Raw genomic sequence first — 21,536 nt, 5'->3', positions numbered from 1 at the left:
AGCAAGAGCTCTGGGAAATGGATAATATGAAGAGTCCCAAGGAAGGGTAATAATCTTAATTTAATAAAGTGACTCAGAATAATGTTTCTGAAGTCCTTTTTAATGTTTAATTCCTCGGTTTAGGCAGGAAGGGAATTTGTAGGAAAACCATGGTCACGTCTACGTATCAAGTTGCAGTGGTTGGCATTGTGACTGCATAAATAAAAGGTGGTTTTTTGCTGTAAACGGTGGTGTTAAAAGCTGTGAGTCTTCACCTAAAGGCAGCCAAACATCTGTTCACGGCTCCATTGCTGCTTTGCATGACTTGGTCTATCAGCTGGATATCTGCGTGATCAGCCTCTTCTGTCCCATTTAGTTTCACTGGCCACTGGTGCTAAAACATGCGGTAAGCAAAGCTGCTCTTTTATGATAGTGAAATCCATTATTTTTGCAGCGGAACATTTGTTGCCTTGATTCTTCCTCAATCTGGCAGCTAGAGTGTTTGGGCTGATGCAGGCCATGACCAAGTTCTGCTTTTTAGTGATGCTGTAAGTAAATTAGATGGTGATGAAGCAACAATTCTAAACAATATTTATCTCTGAGGCAACATGTTTATAACCTGATAAAAATGTTTGTGTATTTTCCAGCATATTTTAAACCTCAATGTATTTAGTTTGCCAAAACTCACAGTAATGCCAAAATCTGACAAAGCATAAAACTTTAAAATCTTTGTGGAAAAACAAAAATGAAATTATAAATGAGTCACCGTGAAAACTAAATAATGCTAAACATTTATCTCTAAATTTACAGGCATCTTGAATATAGTGATAATACAGTTGTTTAAACGGCATACACCCACAAGAGAGGTTGTTCTTTCAGACGTGTTTATTATTCCTTGTGTATTTGTTGTGGATTTAAATATAATGAAAAAACTTAACTAAAAGTGAAAGTCTCTTATACCGACTGCTTGGTATCACTGCTTTGAAACAATTCCAAGTATTGAGTCAGTTCCTCAAATTTGCCAGTTTGTGCAAGCCAGCCGTTACAGTCCCATTGACGCAGTTGGATGGACATGATTTAAGATGGGCTGAAGTGCCAGAGAAGTGATTGCTCAATCATTTCAGCCTGCCTTCCAACAGTTTCCTGCACAAAGAGTTCACAGACTATGGGGCTGCTCCAGTGCAAATATTCAAAAAGAAATGAAATAATAATAAAAAATAATAATGAAATTGCACAATTTCAAGCTACAGGTATTTCCTGTGTATTGCTTGGGCCTAAAACACACACTTTGTTTTAGCTGATGCAATTCATGTTAGAATTTGATTTCCATACACATTCTTACTCCCCTTAGTTGATGTTATTTTACTAAAAATTAAAGTAGTGGCAGCTGTTATTTTTATGAAAGTATGACATTCCTCGCTCTTTTATTTGTCAAACATTGGACATTATCAGAGTAAAATAAATCAAGTCTTACACTGTATTAGCACCAGGACTTAAGGAAACTTAGAGTAAGGTAGATAAACTCATACCTCCTTAGGAAAGACTGTCAGGATTTGTAGAGGAAAGAAAAATGAATAGTAAGAAAAGTTATTATCAAAATACATATAATAAATAAATAAATCATGTCACATACTGTATCCAAGTATGGCTGCTTGGGATACATTTAAAGTGTATATTTAAAGTGTTTTTTAACTATGTTTAACCAATGTAAAAAATGCCGATGCTATCCTAGAGTTAATCGGCTAAGAACTGTAGCTCGATGTATGATTTATAGCCTTTGAAGCTTATGAAATAAAGACATTATTGTTAGGTATTCATAATGTAAAACTTATTTCAAAGCTTGTTTTTTACTTTGAAATGATGTAATGATCTAACAGACCTCACACTTACACACGTTTCTGGCTATATGCGGACTAGGTAATTGTAAAGGGCCCAATGAGCCACTAGGGGGCCACAAAGCTGAATCAACTGCCTCTTCTGAAGAGAATGAAATTGGCCCGTCCTCATCCCTAATATGCGTGATATAAATGTAGGATATAAGAATAAAACAAATGGCTATATGTGCTTAGCATTAAAAGGTCCGTTTAGTTCTGCAGTGTGTGACATCAGTCGACATGTTCTATAGGAATAATTGACAGCTTCTGATTATTCAGCAGTTTAGGGACCATTTAATGGATTTGATCTCTACATGTAGAGATTAAATGTAGTACCAATCTGGGGGCGTCAAACAGCATCTTGCATTGGACCCTCACAACTGCTCACAACAAGTTTATTTCTGATTGAAAATGTTTAGTGAAGTTAATGTACATTAAGCTAAATTAGAAATGTAACAATGATCTTCATTTGTGACGTGACACAAAACTTTAATTTGCTCCTATTTAAAGCTCACTTCCTCTTTTGTACTTCTTTGTGATTCTTCCGCATTGTATTAAATTATGCCTGACCAAGGCTTGACCCCACTATAAGTAAAGTAAAACATGTGTGCTCTCTCAAAGGTAAAGAGTGACTCAGGGCTATCAAGTATTATTAACAGATGTAGGATGTTAGTCTGAGGAATAGCCAAACTTTAATGATGGATAATGTGAAGTCTGTGTGGGTAGAAGCTTGTTTGTCTTTCAAGGTTAAGCATCACCCTCAATTAATGGCTTTTACTGAGAGTGACTATGATGCGACTCTATGCTGAACTAACACATCAAAGCAACAAATTATCAACAAAATGCTAAATATATTCACAAATTTGCATTTGTTCCCTAAAATGGAGAGTTTCAAAGTCAAAGTGCAAAATTTATCAAGTCAATCTGATAATTTTTTTCCTCCTGTCATAGAATATCTGATTTCCAGCAGCAGTGTTTGAGTTATACATTAAACCCAGAATCAGGAGAGAGGGGGAGGGAGAGAAGTCTTCCATGCTGTTAAAATAAATTTAATCATTACTGTGTTGAGACTAAGTTCTAGCAGCCATGGCTTCCATCAGCACAGAGACAAGCTTGTTACCTATTAGTCAGTTTATAATAGGGTGGATTGGCTCAATAACAGGAAGAAGGTCCTGAGTTCAAGCCTCAGGATTTGTCGATTTGTCTTGTTCTCCCTTAGGATTTGTGTTCATACTATGGGTACTCTAGTTCTCCTCCACAAAGTAAACACGTGTGTTAAACCCTCTTCAATTGTATAAGAGTCCGTAAAGACCTCTATTCAATTTCTGCAGGTTCAGACTGAATGACTAAATGCCATCTCAGTGGATGTAAGTGTCGGAGAGTGTTTAAGTGCCTAAGAGCAGAAGATGTTAAAGTCAAAACACTGCACAAATACCATAATTAGGTGTTTCAAACAGGGTAGAGTTTAAATGATAATCAGTGGCTAACTACAGAGCCATAACTGTAGGCCGTGTCTTCACAGTATTTATGTGCTTGGAGAAACAGAAGGCAAGAGAAACTGAGGAAAATAATGCCTGCTTTATTGGCTCAATTAAATGAGCGAATTTACAACCACAACTGTACGAGCGCTAGTACTGCAGGGGCCTAATGTCTCTTTATTATGCTCCCACACTATATGTTTCAGTCGTGCATCTTTCTGATAAATGTATTTCTTCCATTTGTGTGTACACATTTACAGTTTATTTTGATCCAAGACTGACAGTCAGACTTTTAACCCCTTTTACTGTTATTATTTTTGACTGTGTTGTCTGATATAGGAAACATTATGGCTATTGCAGTTTCCGCTTGCCCATATACTGTGTGTGCCTGTGATGGGCTTTGTGTGTTATTCCTGCACAGGGTTGGACAGGGACCAAAACTTGGCTGTTGCGTTTTTTTGGCCTGGACCAGCCCCGTGTAATCCTTTGGCCACAACCAGTGGAAAACACACACCAGGGACTCTCAGATAACTGTAACTCACTATTCCAAAAATTCACAAATATCCTTGTGAAGTCTAGTGGTATTTATTCACTTTCTTTTCAACATGTAAATGATCAGATGTGTACATATCATCGTCCTGTAAATATCCAGTTTTTTAATGTGATCATAATGAAAAGATGCCTCTCTAAACTGAACGCCGCCACTCGCCTCGCGAGAACTGCCACTCAGGCCATTTCAGGTGGCAGTACTGACAGCGGCAACAACTCAGAAGAGGGATGGATGATTGTAAGAAGACGTTTCTGTGAAAAAAACAAAGAATTCGTGTAAATATGTTGTAAAATGTGACAGACAGTTTACCTTTATAAAGAGCAGCAGGATGGGACACAGTTACACGTTCTGTAAGATTAATAACTGAGATTTTAGCGGAAGTTCGTACGTCGTTCTTACCACAGCGGAAGTCACCACGAAAAATCAGCCAATCACAAGCGCCACAAATATACACTGCTTTAAAAAAGTGTTAAAGAATGTAGTCTGCAACAAACGTGTCTAATAAGTCATTCGTGAATACCAGAGAACCACATTAGTGAGCATGAGAAATCAAAAGAAAATATGTAATGAAAATAAAATATGCAATGTGTTAACTTGTATATGAACTGTAAGTATATTAAATAAACATTCATGCTGCATATACCCATTTATGTTTTAATTTAGCCCTCGGCTTGTTGCGGGCGCCTGAAAATTTCCCTTACTCCCCAAAACTTTACAGGTATGCATGTGTATGACTTGCCATGCTATTAAGCATGAGTAATTGTTGCACTCCATTGATTGTGTGATGTAAAACCAAATCCATGGTTCAGCTAGAGCTTCAGCATCTCTTTGGGAAATTGGGGAAACATCCTGCAACTACAAGTTTTGTTTTGTGTTGTACATTTTAACCAACTATCAAGTTGTGGTATTTTAACAAATGCAATACACATTTTAGTTTAAACACTTTTGTAAATTGTTTAAATTAGGAATGGTGGACACATTCAGATCACCCTGAACTTTATCCATCATGGAGCATTTTTATTGTCATGTAAAAAATCTGCTGAGCTAGTCATCTTTTTTTCTCAACCACAGCCTGCTTTCTCATCATTTAATGTTTAATGGTTGACAATGGTCTTTGTTTGTGTGGTGTTTTAGAAGCGACTCCTGCTTTTTTCTTCGCTAATGTAGTACTAATTTGACATTTTTTGTTCAGATATGACCTTCAGAAAATGCAAATCTGCTAAAAAAATCATATAAATATATTATAAAAGAAATGCAAGAGGGGAAAAAAACTTAATTAACACTGAAAAATAGATCAGAAAAGTGTGTGTGTGCGTGTGAAGGGAAAGGCTGTGAAAGCTATTATGTTCATGTTCAGGCTGAAGGACAAACTAAACATTGAATTTCCTATTGATTGATGTCAGGACATGAACTATAAATATTCCCTTAGTTGGAAATGTAATCAATAGGTAATTAGTCTCCTGTTTAAAATGACCAGCTCTACCATGACTTTGTTAGGCACCCACACACTCTCTGATCCTGATATATCTTCTCTGTCATCTCTGGAGTTGTATATCAATAGTTTAGCATTCTTTTTTAATTTGTGTATTAATTAAAACATAACTGAACTTTGATTTAGGTTTAGTCTTTAAACAGCTCAACACTAATCTTCTGAGGACACAATGAATACATCAGTCTATAGAAACTACAGTATAAAGACATGCACAGATGGAATACAAAGAGTGACTTCACCAGAAAATATAAGTTCCAGTTTTGCTCTTAAAAGAAGGGATCCTGATGACATGCAGGTCCTTATCTGGGAACTGTTTTTGGAATATAGGAGCCTGACGGGTCTGAGTTTTACCACTTGGTAACCATGCACTCTGGGAACAAAGTGATCAACTGAGAACAAATGGTACTTGTCGGCTTTAAGTGGCCAGTTGGTCTGTTTAGTACATTCATGTATAAAGATGATTTACATTGCACAAATCATTTCTAGATGATCAGAATCGTGTTTGACTTCTTGCTGTTGGTAAACTAATATCCTGACAAACATGAATCACTTTCAATAAACAGTGCTATGGACACAACAGAAGGTCCTTAATCTAGTCTTCATACCTGCATCTTCCAGTTCTGTTTTTCTCCTCTACTCAGGCTTTTTAACTCACCTTCTGTCCCGTGGATTGCCCAGTGTTTTGCCAGCTCAATGAAATTACACACTAAGATGATTTTTCTTCTTCTTGATTCAGATAGATTAACTGCCACTATTGTGTTTTTCCTGTTTGTTGCTCTGTGTGATTAGCATTTATTGTGCTTTCTGTAGAGTTTAGGTTCAGGAACAAACTGTGTGATAACTTTCATCACCCAAGATTAGCTCTGCTGATATAAGAGATTAGATTTTATTTCTGCATTTTCACTTAACGGGGTATTTGGGTGGATATACAGTATAATGGAAAAAACTAACACTCTCTGAACTGTCCCTAGGCGGGGAGCCCGACTTCAGTCAACGCTCCATGCAGCTTTTCAAGGACATCAGTTTCTCCCTCCAGCCAGGATATCTGCAGGTACAAAACACTTTAACCCAAGGTATGGCCAATAAGTCAGTGCTTTGTATCCACCCGGGGACAAAGAAGAGATTTTTTTGTCACAACAGTTAAAATACTTTATTGAGAGTTTGACAGATCACTAGAAGTGAGCTTTGTTTTGTGTAAACTGCTGCTTTAAATGAGACATGGATGTTCCACTCTGGGATGTTTTTGTGCAATCAAATCCCCCTGAAAATTTGTCTCCTTTTCACAAAATTAATTCAAGTGCATGATGTTTTTCCATTTCTCTTTTTGTCTTCTCCCTCACATTCTCCTGCTCGTCCTCACCACTGTGGTCTATCACACGCTCTTCTCTCATAAACACACAAACTGTCGGCAGTAGTCAGGATAATGACATGCAGAAGCAGACTGCAGTGGTCCTGTTGAACTCAAACAGTAAAACCTTTCAAAGATCAGGAGGTGTTTCAGTGGCGACCCTCTGTGTAGATGCACTTCCAGCCTCCAAACACAGCAAACAACGTGACTGGCTCTCTCTGCTGCAGCCCCCCTCCGTCAACATCAAACCTAACAGCTCACTCAGGTTTTCAGCCTCTCTGAATGATGTGGGTCAGCGTATGGACAGCCTGTGCCGTGGCCTGCACTTCATAGATCGCACGTGCTCTGAGGGAGAGCTGGAGCTAAAGCCTGAGCACGCTCCGCTTCCCGACTCGGATCGAAGGGCACAAACTCTTAACAGCAAGATGGTAGCAAGTCGAAATCAGGCCTTTTCAACACGTAACCAGCCTCACCTCGTCCCTGCTTTTGGCAACAACTACAAGTACACGTTAGGCACCTCACCCTCAACCTGCCTCCCCTTTGAATCTGCGGTCATTCATCCCCTTCCTACTCCTCACCAACCCAACACTAACTTCCTTCGCATCCTCCTTCCCTTTTCTCGATCACCCACGTCTGTGAGCCTCCAGTGCTCAGAGATGGGCAGCTATGCTTCGCACCTCCAAATCACCAAATCCTCCAGTACCCTGCTGGAGGGCAGTGAGCAAGGGTGTACCCCTGAGAGTCTGATGGGAGATGACGTGTTTGAGGTGGACCAGTCCAGTCTGGCTCCAAAGACAGTGGGACCACAAGTAACCACAGGAAAGGCCGCAGCACCTGGGACAGGCAGTTTCTTGGCACCTCTGTGCTACATGGACGAGGACAGTGACTTAGATGGCTGTCAGACCCCCTTGTCTGACAAAACAGGGCCTCTGTCACCCTATTCGCTCTCTGGGGACTGCTGCAGGTGGGTGACTGTCTGGAGTGTAATTCCCCACCTTTCCTGTGAGTCAGTAAAGCTCAGTCACTCCAGTGAACCCCAGAGACCTGTGGAGTAGTGGAGAACCTTTCATCCTGTAGTTCACAGCCGTATCTGTCCTGCTAAGAGTACAATTCATACTTGGTCCCTCACACTAAAATGCTTCAATCTACAACCACCCACTATCATTTCTCCTCCTCCTAATCCTTCCCCTCCTCCTCAGTTGTCCCGATTCACCCTCAGCGTGTGTTTATGGCTGATCTGTGTTTTTAATATAATTTCACACAGTCTGATTTCCCTTCACTCCCATGTGGGTGCTCTGCATGTTTTCCATGCTGTCAAATTGTGTTGTTTTTTTTTTTGTTTTGTTTTTTCAATGGTTCTATGTTTACTGAATTGGTGAGCCAGTAAAGTGTCTTGCACACACTGAACAAAAATGTGATTGATTCTGTTCATAAGTTTTATCTTTGCAGGAGAGGTAACAAATAGATGAAGGAGCACAGGTTAGGGTAGAAAATGTAATAATACAGAGGAGATGATCAATGTGTAAGAGTGAGTGCCGGGGAAATGGCAAAATGGTTAGAGGGATTGAACAACAAATGTGATCAACTGGTGTCTGACTGGGTCAACAGACCCATCGTTACCCTTTGTCACATGACTCACTATAAGTAGTCTGATTGCTAGAGGCAGGCTGAGATGGACCAGAAAGGTTGTGTGAATTATTTATGGACCCGGTAAAGGCTGCTCTGAGCTACAGTGTATGTCTCAATGCCACACTGAAGCAGACTTGAATGGACTCAAGAAAATGTCTCTCATATACATCTGTGCCCTCGTTTTATGGTCAACACGTGTTGCTTTCTGGATTAATAAGTTTACTCGTTCGACGCAAGCTGTGAGAAACACAAGCTTAGACTTGGCAAGGTGAAGTCCAGAGATCAAGAGCCAGATTAGCACCTCCAAATAGCCTGCATAGACTGTATGCACAAACACACAGGCACAAACGCATGGTGCCAGCTCATCCGTCATGTGGCTGGAAGCGTGAGGCTCAAGGCCAGGATCGCCCTCATCCAAACATAGAGAAATCATCATTTGACGCAGAAAACATTTGAATGAGAAATACCTAGAATTATAACAAGGGGTGCTTTGGCCGACTGCCACCTCATCAGAGATTCATTTTAGTTCCAGCGCCTTTCATTAAACACTTCATGAGAGTGTAGCTTGTTTTATTATTAAACATTACTCTACAGATATTTAGTTTGTGAAGAGAGAATTGAGGCCATTATCCAAGTTTTTTTAGGTTCTGCACTCTCTCAATGTGATGTATGTTACTAAAGTATATGTCTCTTTTAGAAAATAATTCTCCTTTTCTACATCAAAACAGACTGACACATTACACTTGAAAACATATAATTTATTGTCTGTCTACAGAAACACAGATTTTTTTTCCCACGAAAAAGAAAATCAGAACCTGTTGCCATTGGGATTGTCATTTCACTTTTATTAAAGTCACAAATTGAACACAACTGCTGCCCAAAGATCACAAAAGACATATTTAAAACTTTGATATGACATCCTCAGCAGATTTTTTTGCATTAAATTTCCACACCAAGTGCTTCCATTGCTCTAGTTCTTTTTCTTTGACCACCTTTTCACCATCCTCAGATCTTTTTGTCCCTTTGTATCTCATGTTTGTGGTGATTCTTGTAAATGTAGCTTTGCATTGAATGTGTTTTCCTGTGTTAAGGGAGCAGATGAAGTTCCCACTAATTGAATTTTATTTTTGCTGATCACAATGTTTCAAGCTGTTAAGTGCTTAAACAATTGTTCAAACAGCCACTGCACTGTGGCAATGCTTCAGATTTGAGTATTTTTTTTTTTTTTAAAGGGATCAAAAACTAATTACAGATTTTTTATTTTTTTCATTTTTTTTAAGAAAATCCATAAACATGAGGAATTAGTGAGAGTCGTGCAGTATCTTCAAACGAGACACTAAATGTGTGTTGCAAAAATTGGCTGAATGCCATCTGAGGAGAGAGAGGAAAAGGGAGCAGGAACGCCTCAGCGCGGCAGTGTGCTGCAGTGCGTGTTTCCTGCCCCTCCTGCCATTTACGACCCTATTTTGCTTCTTCTCTATTTTGATCATCATCCTTTGTCATCTTTATATGACTGGTTTAGGCTGCTTTAATGATACAACTTCATTTTGAGTCATTTATGCCTTAAAAAGGTTTGGAATAGTTCTCGAATCACTACTTTTTGATGTGTAAGAAAACTTTGATTATACAACTTCTTTCTGTTTTACCAATTAGGTTTATATATTCACCTAGGTGTTTGTTACACAAACTATACACACAAGTAATAGAAACAATGTTGGGTCAAGAGACGTTTTCATTGTCTTTCACCTTATTCTTTTCTGATCACTTTATTTTGCCTTCAGCCAAAGTTAAAATGTTTTGATCCCTTCCTATGATAAAAATCACCATCATTCAACATCTTTTCAATGTAATCCTTCATTAAAGACAGCCGAGTCCCCCGAGCGTTTCTTCTCTGTAATTGAAATATGATTAGTGTGTGTGGGCTGAGAATCTGCAATTCATCATCTTATTAAACAGGGAAGCAAACACCATCAAAGCAGCCTGTCCATAACTAACAATGAGAAAAAAAACCAGCTTTTGGAGTTAGTTCAACCTTTGTTCACACCATTGTTTTAATCTCCTTTAACCCTTTGTCCAGATCAGTGAGCTCTGTAAATAGACTGATCAGGCTCTCTTGCTCTCTAACGTGTGGACACATGTGGGCGTGCATGTGTCTCCTCACATGTACGGCTTAAAGACTATCCCGTCTCAACACATCGTGAGAGTTTCTTCAGCTTTATGGATCTCACCTACTGTGCATTTACGTACTTGAGGATTTTGCATTCATTGAGCTGTGATGCCTTTGCAGCAACAGATACTGTGTGCACCTCATTTACTGCTTAGCTCTAATTCGCCTTGCAGTGAGTTCAAAGCAGTACCTGATTTTGAAACTCATTGGGTGTTCAAAGGACTTGCTCTGCATTACCAGAACAATGTTTATTTGCCTTTGCATCCATGTAATACATGTTTTTATTATTATTATTAAAAAGCATCTCTTGAAGTACTGGTGCACTTTGGCTTCCTTGTGAAAGTGTCAGTGCATTTTATAATACAAATTGTGTAGAAACAGACACACACATACAATTGGGGATGACTAATAGCTGCCACTGGTGTCCTCCCACTGATTAGACAGTGTCCGTTATGTGTGACCTTTTAATGGAGCTGTCCTCTGCTACAGTATGAAGATTTATTCCTCTCCAATAAAAGTGTGCCCAGTCATCATGGACAGAGAAAGGGACTTACCACACTGTCCACGAAATATTAAATCACACATACATATCTAAAGACAGCAGGATGCAGACCAAAGTCTCTGTCCTCAAATGAGCAACAGAAATAAATAACTTGATTAAAATAACTTTGACAAAAATATTCTTTAAAGTCTAACAAGGTGCCTTGTTAGAGCCCGATATGTAACAACGACCCACATTGTTATAATTTTTTTTTTAAAATACAACCCGAAATGTAATAACTGGTCAATAATGTAACAAGATGCTGAGCCTTAAATGCAAAAATGTTTCACCGTTTTTATATATATATATATAAACTGTGTTATTGGCCTATATGAATAAAGTAAGAAAAATAAGTTACCAAAAATGTCAAGATTCTCCAAAAGGCTTTAATGATATATATATATATATATATATATATATATATACATATATTATTTCCACATAAGCATTTGTGTATGATATTACTCTCTACTTTGAAACAATAAGCCCTTTAATCTATAAATCATTGACTCACTATGATGTAACAAAATTCTTACTATTAAGGCAAAAATATTTTCTCCCCACAATATAGTGACGACGGCAAAACCTTTTGTTACATTTTGTGACATTATTGACCAGGTATTACATTTTTTTACTTTTTAATTAATAATAATTCGGTTCTTGTTATATTTCAGGTCGTTGTTACATATTGAGCTCTAACACTCCTCTCAGATAACATTTAACATGTATTGGGTCAGTAAAGATGGTTTTAAAAAATGGCATTGCATCATGCGTTATATTCTATAATTATTAGGTTAACAGGTTATATGATATATTTGAATCCTAAACATTGTTTTAGGATCAGGAAATTCATTGAAAAAAATTCTAATATTATGTTGTGACTGCATTGTTTTTCTTCCTGTAGGATTTGTCACTGTGAAGGCGATGATGAGAGTCCTTTGATCACACCGTGTCACTGCACAGGGAGCCTGCGCTTTGTCCACCAGGCCTGTTTGCAGCAGTGGATCAAAAGCTCTGACACTCGCTGTTGTGAACTCTGTAAATACGAGTTCATCATGGAGACCAAGCTGAAGCCGCTGCGCAAGGTATGACACCTCACGTGTCTAATTCATCTGAGGTAAAGCAGAACCCAAGAGCTTGTCGCATTTGTCGGCTTTGAAGACATTTTTTTTTTTTTTTTTTTTAACCATTGGAGCCAATCAGGTTGGTGAGATTTATTTCATTTATAGCAGCACGCTTCTCCTCGGGTCCTTATCAATCATTGCAGCCTTGAGATAGTGAGACACTCTAATTAGAATTTTTCCACCCTTCATTAGCTGCACAGAAGACCTTAAATAAACGCTCTGTCATTATTTTCTTCCCTGTCATGCAACAGAATGTGGAGGTTGTTCATTTGTGAGTGAACATTCAAGATGGGAGGCAGATCAATACACTCTGTGATAAGCGTTTATTAAAAGAAAATCCCACTCCACATCCAGTTGTGGTACTTTGTTGTTTAGTTTCTAACTAATCACATGTTGCGGGTGTGAACTCTCCTCATTGTGCCGAGTGCTTCATTTTATCTCCATCTCATTCACACTGCCAAGATATGTTTTGTAGCACTAAATGGCAAACACCATCGCTTAAATGTCACCATCAAATATTCAGCTTGACCGTCAGTCTGCTTCAGAAAATAGTCAGCGGGGGATAAAGAAGTTTAATTGCTTTAGGTGTTTGTGTGAGTGTGAGAGTGTTAGTGTTGTAGCACTTGGTCTCAAGACCAAAATTTAAAGGTCTTGGTCTTGTCTCAGACTTGAAAGCATTTTTACTTGGTCTTGTCTAGGTCTGTGTCCAAACTTTTTTGTCAAGACCAGCACTGATTTCTGCTATCCTTCAACTTTACTAATGTGATAATGAGGAGAAGAACTTGGTAAAATGATAAATATCTTTGATTCATGAGTTACGTTTTTTATTTGTCTGTTAAATAAGTCATGTTTATTTATATAGCACCTTTCTCAGACAGAGGTCACAAAGTGCTTTACATATCAGCTTACTCAGACTCACATTCACACACCAATGGGACAGAGCTGCCATGCAAGGCGCTTGTCAACCACTGGGAGCAACTTGGGGTTCCATGTCTTGCCCAAGGACACTTTGACACATAGACTGGTAAAGACTGGGATCAAACCCCGAACCTCTTGGTCAGAGGACAACCCCTCTACCACCTTGTCATGGTTTTTGAAATTGATTTTTATTGCCCCGGTCTTGTCTCGTTCTTGACTCGGTCTCGACTCCCAAAAGTCTTGATCTTGTTCCATTCTGGTTTTCGATAATGTAGTCTTGAGCACAACACTGGAGGCTAGATTTATCTGTGCTGCCTTTTAATAACGTTGCTTTTTTTTTCTCCCTCCTTTTGTTTGTCTTTCTGTAGTGGGAAAAATTACAGATGACTGCGAGTGAAAGAAGGAAGATCATGTGTTCCGTCACCTTCCACGTCATCGCCATAACCTGCGTGGTGTGGTCGCTCTACGTCCTCATCGACAGGACGGCAGAGGAAATCAGACAAGGTCAGCGCTCTCTCAGACTTCATTCATTCACCGCCTTCCACTGCGCAGCTGAAGGTTCCTGTCAGTGTTGTGAGCGGAGTACCTAGTTTGAAATGTAAAAAGCTGACATGTGTGGGTGTAATTAAGATGCTGAAGCTGAGATGGCATCAAAGGCAAGGCTGAGAGTGAGCAAATGTGTAGTGGAGTCGAGCACGTGCTGGAGACTTGGCTTTGTTAGGGGTTTAGATCTGTAATATCTGAAAACAAATCACATCCATAATACATCCAGTCCTTTTAAACTGAAGTTGTTTATTAAAGACTGGTGGAGTGGACATCATCTTAGCACACACGTCAAACTCAAGACCCAGGGGCCATATCAGGGGGTCCTTTAGAGCAGGGGTTCTCAACTGGTCTCACCCTGGGACCCACATTTTGCCACAGTCAATAAATCGTGACCCACTTTTTTTTTTTTTTAGAATTCAACCAAGCAAAATAGTTGTTGAAAACACACATATATATATATAATCTTTTTTTAAAACAGAAATCTATATATTTCCCTGTGAAACATGCATTTTACAGCATGCCTGTAAAAGGAAATGTTTCTTTCAAAATAAAGGACAAGTCCAACATCAGAGACATTAAGTATTTATTTATTTTTGACCAGCTGTCCACGACCCACCCAGTACAGGTCCGCGACCCACTTTTGGGTCTCGACCCACCAGTTGAGAATCGCTGCTTTAGAGCATCCAATTTGGCCCACATGAGAAAGTAAAAAAAAAAAATTTGAGAAACCATGAATCTTTGTGTAAATGACCAACTAATTCAGTTGTTGATATTTCAGCAAGGCATCACCAAAATAATACATAAATTCAATGAAACTCGACATTATTATCAGGGTTCACATTTTCCTTAGGCTTATATCACATGATGGCCGTCATTTTTAATCTCAAATTGTTCTAATTTAAAATTACGTAAAATTTAGCCACAAAATCTAAAAAAATATAAAGTGGAGATCTGTGATATGTGTCACTTAATGCTTTGATACTATCAGTGCCGTACATATTTTATAATTAATTTATACATTGAAGTGCAAACTAGAGTACAGTAATGTTCAAATTCCTAATTTTCCTGCCTAAAATCTGCAGCCTACCTAAAATCAACTTTCGTATTTGGCCCCTGAACTAGTGTTTAACATTAGAGCTAGAAGACCAGTGATTCTTTTTGTGGTCACTGCTGTTCACTCAATTCAAGTCATTTTAAATCAAGTTAATGCACATGGTGCACTTATCTTATTACTATGTTTCTATGCTTCCTGTCTTTCATAAAGATGGTAAAGTCACCACATTTTGACCTGAACAGCATCATGTTGCCGTCTCCACTGAAGTAAAAAGATGGGAGCTCTTAGCTGCTTAAAGCCCACTTCCTTCCTTTAAAAGGGCCAGAAATTGGAGACGTTGCACCAGCCATGAGTTGTTGTTGTAGCAGCGTCCGCTCCGCCCTCCCCGACATGTTTGGCGCCTCTGAGACAGTGTACAGATGGAGTAGCAGGCTGTCCCTGCTTAGCCCAACCTGATGATTCAGACCTGTTGGGGACCTGATGCCTGTCAGATTCAGTCGCCATGGTGACACCCAACCGATCCTCACCAGTCCAGCTCATCTCCTGCCAAGTCTCTGAACCACAGCAATGCTCTCCTGTGTTTGCTCACAAATCAGACACAAGTGTGCTGTCGTCGGCTTGTAAAGTGATTGGTTCTGATTTGTTGAAACCAGTTTGAATGGGTTACAAACCGTCGCCATGCCACTGTGACATGTGACTTCCTCCATAGTTTCTGAGCTTTACCTTTTTTGTGAACCTGTTTGTGTGTCTTTGGTAACACATGATACTTACACTCTCTTCACTCATGCAGCCGGAAGAATCCCAGGTAAACTTTTCCACTTTTTATTTACAAGTTGTTGTCCCCCCCCACCCAACCTCCGCCCCCCTCAGCCTTTGTGTCTGCCGTCTTTTTTTCCAACTGCACCTAAACGCACCCCGTCCTTCTCCCCTTTCTGCTCGATTTTAGGTCAGGAATAAGAATTTTTTCTGTTTAATAAATGCACAAATACAAAGACTGTAGGAAACTGCTGGCACACATTTCTTATGTTCAATTTTAATACTGAAGATTTTGAATCTACTCAACACTACTGACACGTTTTTCTCAATAAAAAACACCTTAACCTATTTTTTAAAGTCATACATAAAACACCTGACATTGCTATCCTGCATTGTTAGAGTAAATAAACTGCAAAGCCACTTTTTTTTTTTTGCTGAATACTGATGTATTTTAATATGAAGTAGTGCTGTTGATTGATCCTGGTCCAACCCCCAACATTTTAGTCAAAGTATTTCAATTTGGCATGTTTTGTTTTAAATTGTCAGACTGCCCTCTATTTCAGTTCAATTCAATTTAAAAAAAAACTTTATTTGTCCCCGTGGGGCAATTCAAAGGCACCTAAATTAACCTAATATAAAGTGTCAACAAAAGAATGTAGTGTCAAGATTTAAGTACAAAGTTAAATACAAAAATGAAGGTATAAGTGGACAGCGATCGGACTAAACAGACAGTGGTGAACAGATGTAAACAGAACTACAGTGCAGTAAATAGGAAATAAATATAAATATATATAGACATCTATAGCTATGTGCAAGTAGGCAGATAGTAAATAATAGTGATAGTGGTACATGGCAGATAATAGAACAACACTAAATATATACTAGAGCTACTGTATATAAACAAGATGAATACTGAAAGAATAAAGTAGCCGTAATGCAATGATGGATAAGATATGAGAACTGATATCAAACAGATTAAAGTGAGGTAGTGCATGAAGACCAATATAAACATAATTTAAAAAAGCATTTGGGGGCTACGGAGCAGGCTGAGGGAAAAAAACAAAACAAAAAGGAGGTAAAGTTCACAGCTTCGAAAGTCTGGGGTAGGGGGTTGTTTTTGATTGTTTGAGTTGCTAGTTAGCATAGCAGAGATTGTTCGTTGGAGATTATAGTATAGACTGGGCGTGTCTTAAGTGCTCCAGCAACCCAGCCCATAATCAAGGCCTTTTTTCATTTACATCCGAGTGGCAGGTCAGGAGAAAACAGGGGTTTAGTTATGAATCTTTCTCTTGTTTGGAAGCTTCTCGAGCAGCAATTCTTAACAAAAAGGTAACAAATAAATACTTAATGTATACTCTTATTTTGAAATAAGCTTTTCTTTTGACAGACATGCTGTGAAATGCATGTTCCACAGGAAAATATATAGATTGATGTTTTAAAAAAAAGATTATATATGTGTTTTCAACAGCTATTTTGGGAAAACTAAATTTGTTTTGACAAAATATGGGTCCTAGGGTGAGATCAGTTGAAAACCCCTGATTTAGAGTCACTTTGAGGTTTTAATCCAATAATCTAGTTTATTGTCATGGGGAAGATTTAGTAACGCACTATATAGAAGAGTCAGCTAACAGGAAGACTGACGCTCTGTCTGATGTCCTGCTTTTAAAAGACTTTCATCTCTCTATTTTTTTTTTTTTTTTTTTAACCAGTGTTTGAATTATGGAGGAGTAGGGTGTTTTGCTTTCTGCACAAATGTAGTAATTGCTGCTGTGACCAATCAAGGTTTGAGCAATTACTTACTATTTTGCAAAGCCTGCTGTTCTCTTTTTTGTGTTTCTTTTAATGAAGTGCACTGTTGGAAAAATGAGGCGAAATGAAGCTTCAGAAATCTCACGCAACAAGAAATACATTTTGATTTCATTAAAACAGCGACGGCTCAAACCTACAGAGTGAACAATGTGACTGTTATTAAGGTTTGTTATGCAGGTTTAAAGATAAGTGTTGGGTGATTTGAATAGCCTTCTCTGCCTCAGGGATGAGCTCTGGGTAAAAAAAAAAAAAAGACAATTCTGTGTCACACTATTGATCTGTGGTAGTGAATTTGTCTGTGGAGGACTGACTCATCAAGCAGATGCTTTTATCTTATGCTCCAGTTGAGCTGCTTATCCCCAAAGCTGAAAGTTTCAGCACAAAAGACTGGGAGATTGAATGTGATAAAAAAAAAAAAAAAAATGGAATGGATGTAAAAACATTTGTTTGAAAATGACACATTGGTGACCACTCAGTGCTATATTGGACCATGTTCATCCAATAGCATCTCAATAGACCAGTGGCAACACGATGGAACAAAGAGAAACTTGGAACCAACAAAACCTTCTAACACATCATAGAATACTGCAGTAATATTTTAAGGTTTCATTTATTCAGCCTTTTTTCAGGAAATTTACTTTGATCTCCTGACATGTTTCCAGGAGGAAGTATTTCAAACGAATGCTCAACACACACAATATCGCAATGAACTGCAACTAGGTCGAGTTTGAAGAAAAAAACTAAACGTTTTCTGGGTGTTTTTAGTGCTAAATTTGAAATAATTATGTAAATTAGTTATAACTCAAAATATCGCAGAATCTAAGCAGTGTTGTCTGGAACAACTTCACTCAAATCTAGGTTATAAATCCAATGTTGACTAATTCCTTTTAATCTGAATTTTCTAATTTCCATAGGCAGATCTAGAATCAATGAAATGAAAGCTCTTAATATTGATCCTGGTTTGTCAAAGTGTCCCTATCTTCGTTAAATTAAACTCTTTAGAAACTACAACAATAAAATGCAGACATCTCAACAGTAAGTGCACCACAGGTTTTCCACAAGCACACACTCCCTGTCATTGTACTGTTTGTCTAAAGTAGTTGATCCACCATTATTTACAGCAGTCTGTTATTGTTAAAGCAGCTTATCGAGCCATCATCCTTAGCTTTTGTTTTCCCACTCGTGTCCTGTTTTTATTAATTGTGCTAGGCATTTTTTCCTATTTAATCTTGATGCTGTTTAGTTGTTTGACTTTTGTAAGTTCCTTGTTTTTTCCTCTGCTCTCTGTTCCTCAGGGATCCTGGAATGGCCCTTCTGGACCAAGCTGGTGGTGGTGGCCATCGGTTTCACTGGTGGACTGGTTTTCATGTACGTCCAGTGTAAAGTCTACATCCACCTATGGAGGAGACTGAAGGCATACAACCGGGTCATATATGTGCAGAACCGGCCGGACACGTGTAAAAAGCTGGCTCTGGAGAAGCCACCTCTCATGGAGCCTAACCCGGAGAACAAGGAGGTTCTGGCTCCCACCCAATCGGAGACGAACTCCTCCCAGTACACGGAAACAGAGGATTACAGTGTGGAGGTACTTCATGTCTGACACTAGAGTTCATGCTGCTCAGTACCACAGTGATGGAGCAACTAAACTTTCCTGTTCTACATCAAAGGTGCACCTGTTGTCTTTTGATCTCTAAACTCCGCCCACAAAGACGGAGAGGCCATGACTCTACCCTCCGCTATTGTGAAATCTTTTCCTATCCAGGGGTTGGCTTGGTTATTCTGACTTTTCTAAATGTCAGGGGGGATCGTGAGCATATACCACACACACACACACACACACACACACCTGAGAGACAACAGACTCTTTAATGGCTCTGAAGGCTGATACGTTTTTCTAAGTGTGTGTTTTTCTTGGTTTTGCCTGTGAGTCTGTCAGTTTTGTGTGTTTTTACCTCCTGCCATCTTCAGGTCAACCTGGATCCGTGGATCAGTGAGTAATGTAATGATCTCCGGAGCATCCCAGTTACTGCCATCTCTGCTGCTGGGTTCGATCTGATGTTTTCATCTGGACACGCATCAAAGCACTTTGATTTCTCATTTCTCCACATCACATTCTTATCCTTTACCACAGGCCTCCTGTTTTCCTCTAAACTGTTTGTTGTACTCACAGAGAGGTCACACTTTAACATGTTTCTCATCCAATGCACACATGCTTTTAGATTAAAAAAAAACTGGGGGTTAAAAAAATGGAGCGTCACGGAAACGTCTCTCGTGGCTCTGAAGCAGCTCATGGGAAATTCAGTCACTTGACTTTTACCCAATAATAACTTTCTGAAAGCTTTGAGAATGTAAACTTTTTAAACCTAGATTTGAAAAAATAAATGAAAATAATCTTTTTTTTTTTTTTTTTTATCCTTTTTTTAAATTGCACACAGAAAAGTAATAGATAATTTCCATGCAGTTCTTGGAGCAAAACCAGTGTCGCGCTGTTGTTTTCTGCCAATTTGAATGACACGGTACTGAACTTGTGATGTGTTATGTGCAGGCTTTATGTTGATATGTTTGCTTAGTCATGGGATCTGCCTTAGTAAATCTCACAGTGGTTCGTTTGATCCCAACACACATAAATCAGCCTATTATTATTTACTTTGCAGGTCAGATCTTTTGGATTTGGTATTAAATTCTGAATCTCTTCATTAAGCAGATGTAAATGTATTTTAACATTGTTGCTAATGGTTACATTTTAGTTTGAGAAGTTAAATTTGTGCTGTTTTAGACATTTTTTTTTAAATTCTTCACATTTAGGCTCACATTTAAGTCATGTGTTTACTGATTTTTGTCACTGTTTATATTAAATACAAAAAATCAGTCTCTCCCATGGTTAAATCTGAGTTATTCAGGTGATTCAAGGTTGCCACCTGCTGGCGTGGAGCTGAATGTGCATCCTGAGATGAACAACTGTGGGTTTCCTGAAGCAGCCTGTTTGTATGTTAGTTTGCAATGCCAGGCTTATGTAAGGCATGTAGGCACAGTAACACACACACACACACACAATGTGTGTGATTGACGCTCCAAAACATCTGATGACGACTGCTCAGCAGCAGCAATAAAGTAAACCAGTGCTTTGTGTTAGTGCAGGAATGCACACCTGATTTATGTATGTGGTCTGAGGATTATTGTCTTTTTGTGAGCTGAGGAAGTTGTTTTGTGTCGACCTGATGTGGACAAAGTTGTCTTTAATGTTGGTACCCAGGAGGCTCAGTGCAATGAGACAGATTACAAAGTGCAATTACCCCTTTTGTTAGTTTTTGTTGTTCTATTCTGCAGTTGTGTACTGGTTTTTGATGTCCAGGGTAGTCCTCTGGATATGAAATTATTCACTTTATTTTGTGTTGTATTTATTTCTACTGGAAGACATAACAGTCTTCTATAATATGTAACATTATAGAAGATTACAGAATATAATTATTATTTTTTTGCAGCTTACACGCCGTTGTACCCCAGGCACTAATGAGTCAAAGCACTTCCTCTCTTTATTTTGCACTTTCTTTCTAACCTTCCCACTTTCAAATCGCTGGTTGCAACTTTATACATTCAAAAGAAAAATCCAGAGTCCTAAATCAACCTCAATGTCAGATTTGAATCCATTGAGATGGAGAAGGAAGGGCTCTGTTGGGGTATTTTCCTTTTTGTTTTTATTGTCTGCTCATAGGAGCTGGCTCCTGTCATTAAGCCTGATGGATGTTTAAATGTTGTGAATGAGACTGAGGCCATTTAAGGACACGTCTTCATTGAACTCAGCCATTTTTTTCAGCGTCTGTCTTTCTGAAGGGATTTTTTTTTTTTTTCTTCTCGTCATACTTTTGAAGGACAATAACTGAGATCCAGTCACTCGATCAGCCCCAGTCCTGAATACTTTGATTTATCTCTGTCATTACACTGTCACTTATATTTCTGTCATGGCTGGGAATAGTGTAACTTGCTTATGAGCTGAATTAGTTTACTACTGACTGGACTTGAATATTTGACTGTTCCCATGTCTGATATCATTCCACGGGTTTCTCTGTGAAATTACTTTGAAACGCAGTAACTGTCAATAATTTGGTAAAACAAAGTACGTATGTTTTTAAAGAGTAAAATTGATGTGTTTTCTGTTATTTTCCAATGTTTGAAAAAAAATGTGTAGAAAAAAGAACCAAATAAAAAATAAGTTGATTTTAACATATTTTTTTTGTCTTTAATCATGTAAATGTCCAAAAAACATTTGAGGT

The 21,536-nt window shown here is 38.5% G+C and overlaps 2 protein-coding genes across 7 annotated transcripts in view; both read left to right on the top strand.

Annotated features, from left to right (window-relative positions):
- LOC114476833 (E3 ubiquitin-protein ligase MARCH8-like) overlaps window positions 1–21,486 on the top strand; it is a 95,726-nt gene extending 74,240 nt beyond the window's left edge. For 4 of the 6 annotated variants that reach the window (XM_028468793.1, XM_028468794.1, XM_028468795.1 and 1 more), the window contains 5 exons: window positions 6,345–6,424; window positions 11,963–12,143; window positions 13,469–13,604; window positions 15,491–15,505; window positions 18,561–21,486. In XM_028468793.1, the coding sequence (XP_028324594.1) occupies window positions 6,345–6,424; window positions 11,963–12,143; window positions 13,469–13,604; window positions 15,491–15,505; window positions 18,561–18,865 (717 nt within the window). In that variant the 3' untranslated portion in view covers window positions 18,866–21,486. Of the gene's footprint in view, window positions 1–6,344; window positions 6,425–11,962; window positions 12,144–13,468; window positions 13,605–15,490; window positions 15,870–18,560 lie in introns of those variants that run through there. The other 2 variants (XM_028468796.1, XM_028468798.1) reach the window with 2 other exon arrangements.
- Window positions 6,435–7,990, top strand: LOC114476832 (uncharacterized). The gene has a single exon (XM_028468792.1). The coding sequence runs from the start codon at window positions 6,802–6,804 to the stop codon at window positions 7,774–7,776; it is 975 nt and encodes a 324-aa protein (XP_028324593.1). The 5' UTR covers window positions 6,435–6,801; the 3' UTR covers window positions 7,777–7,990.
- Window positions 21,487–21,536: the final 50 nt, after the last annotated feature.

The sequence above is a fragment of the Gouania willdenowi genome, chromosome 15 (genome assembly GCF_900634775.1).
Source record: "Gouania willdenowi chromosome 15, fGouWil2.1, whole genome shotgun sequence".
NCBI lineage: Eukaryota > Metazoa > Chordata > Actinopteri > Blenniiformes > Gobiesocidae > Gouania > Gouania willdenowi.
Note: the sequence above shows the minus strand (reverse complement) of the source record. Positions and strands in the feature narration are given on the sequence as shown.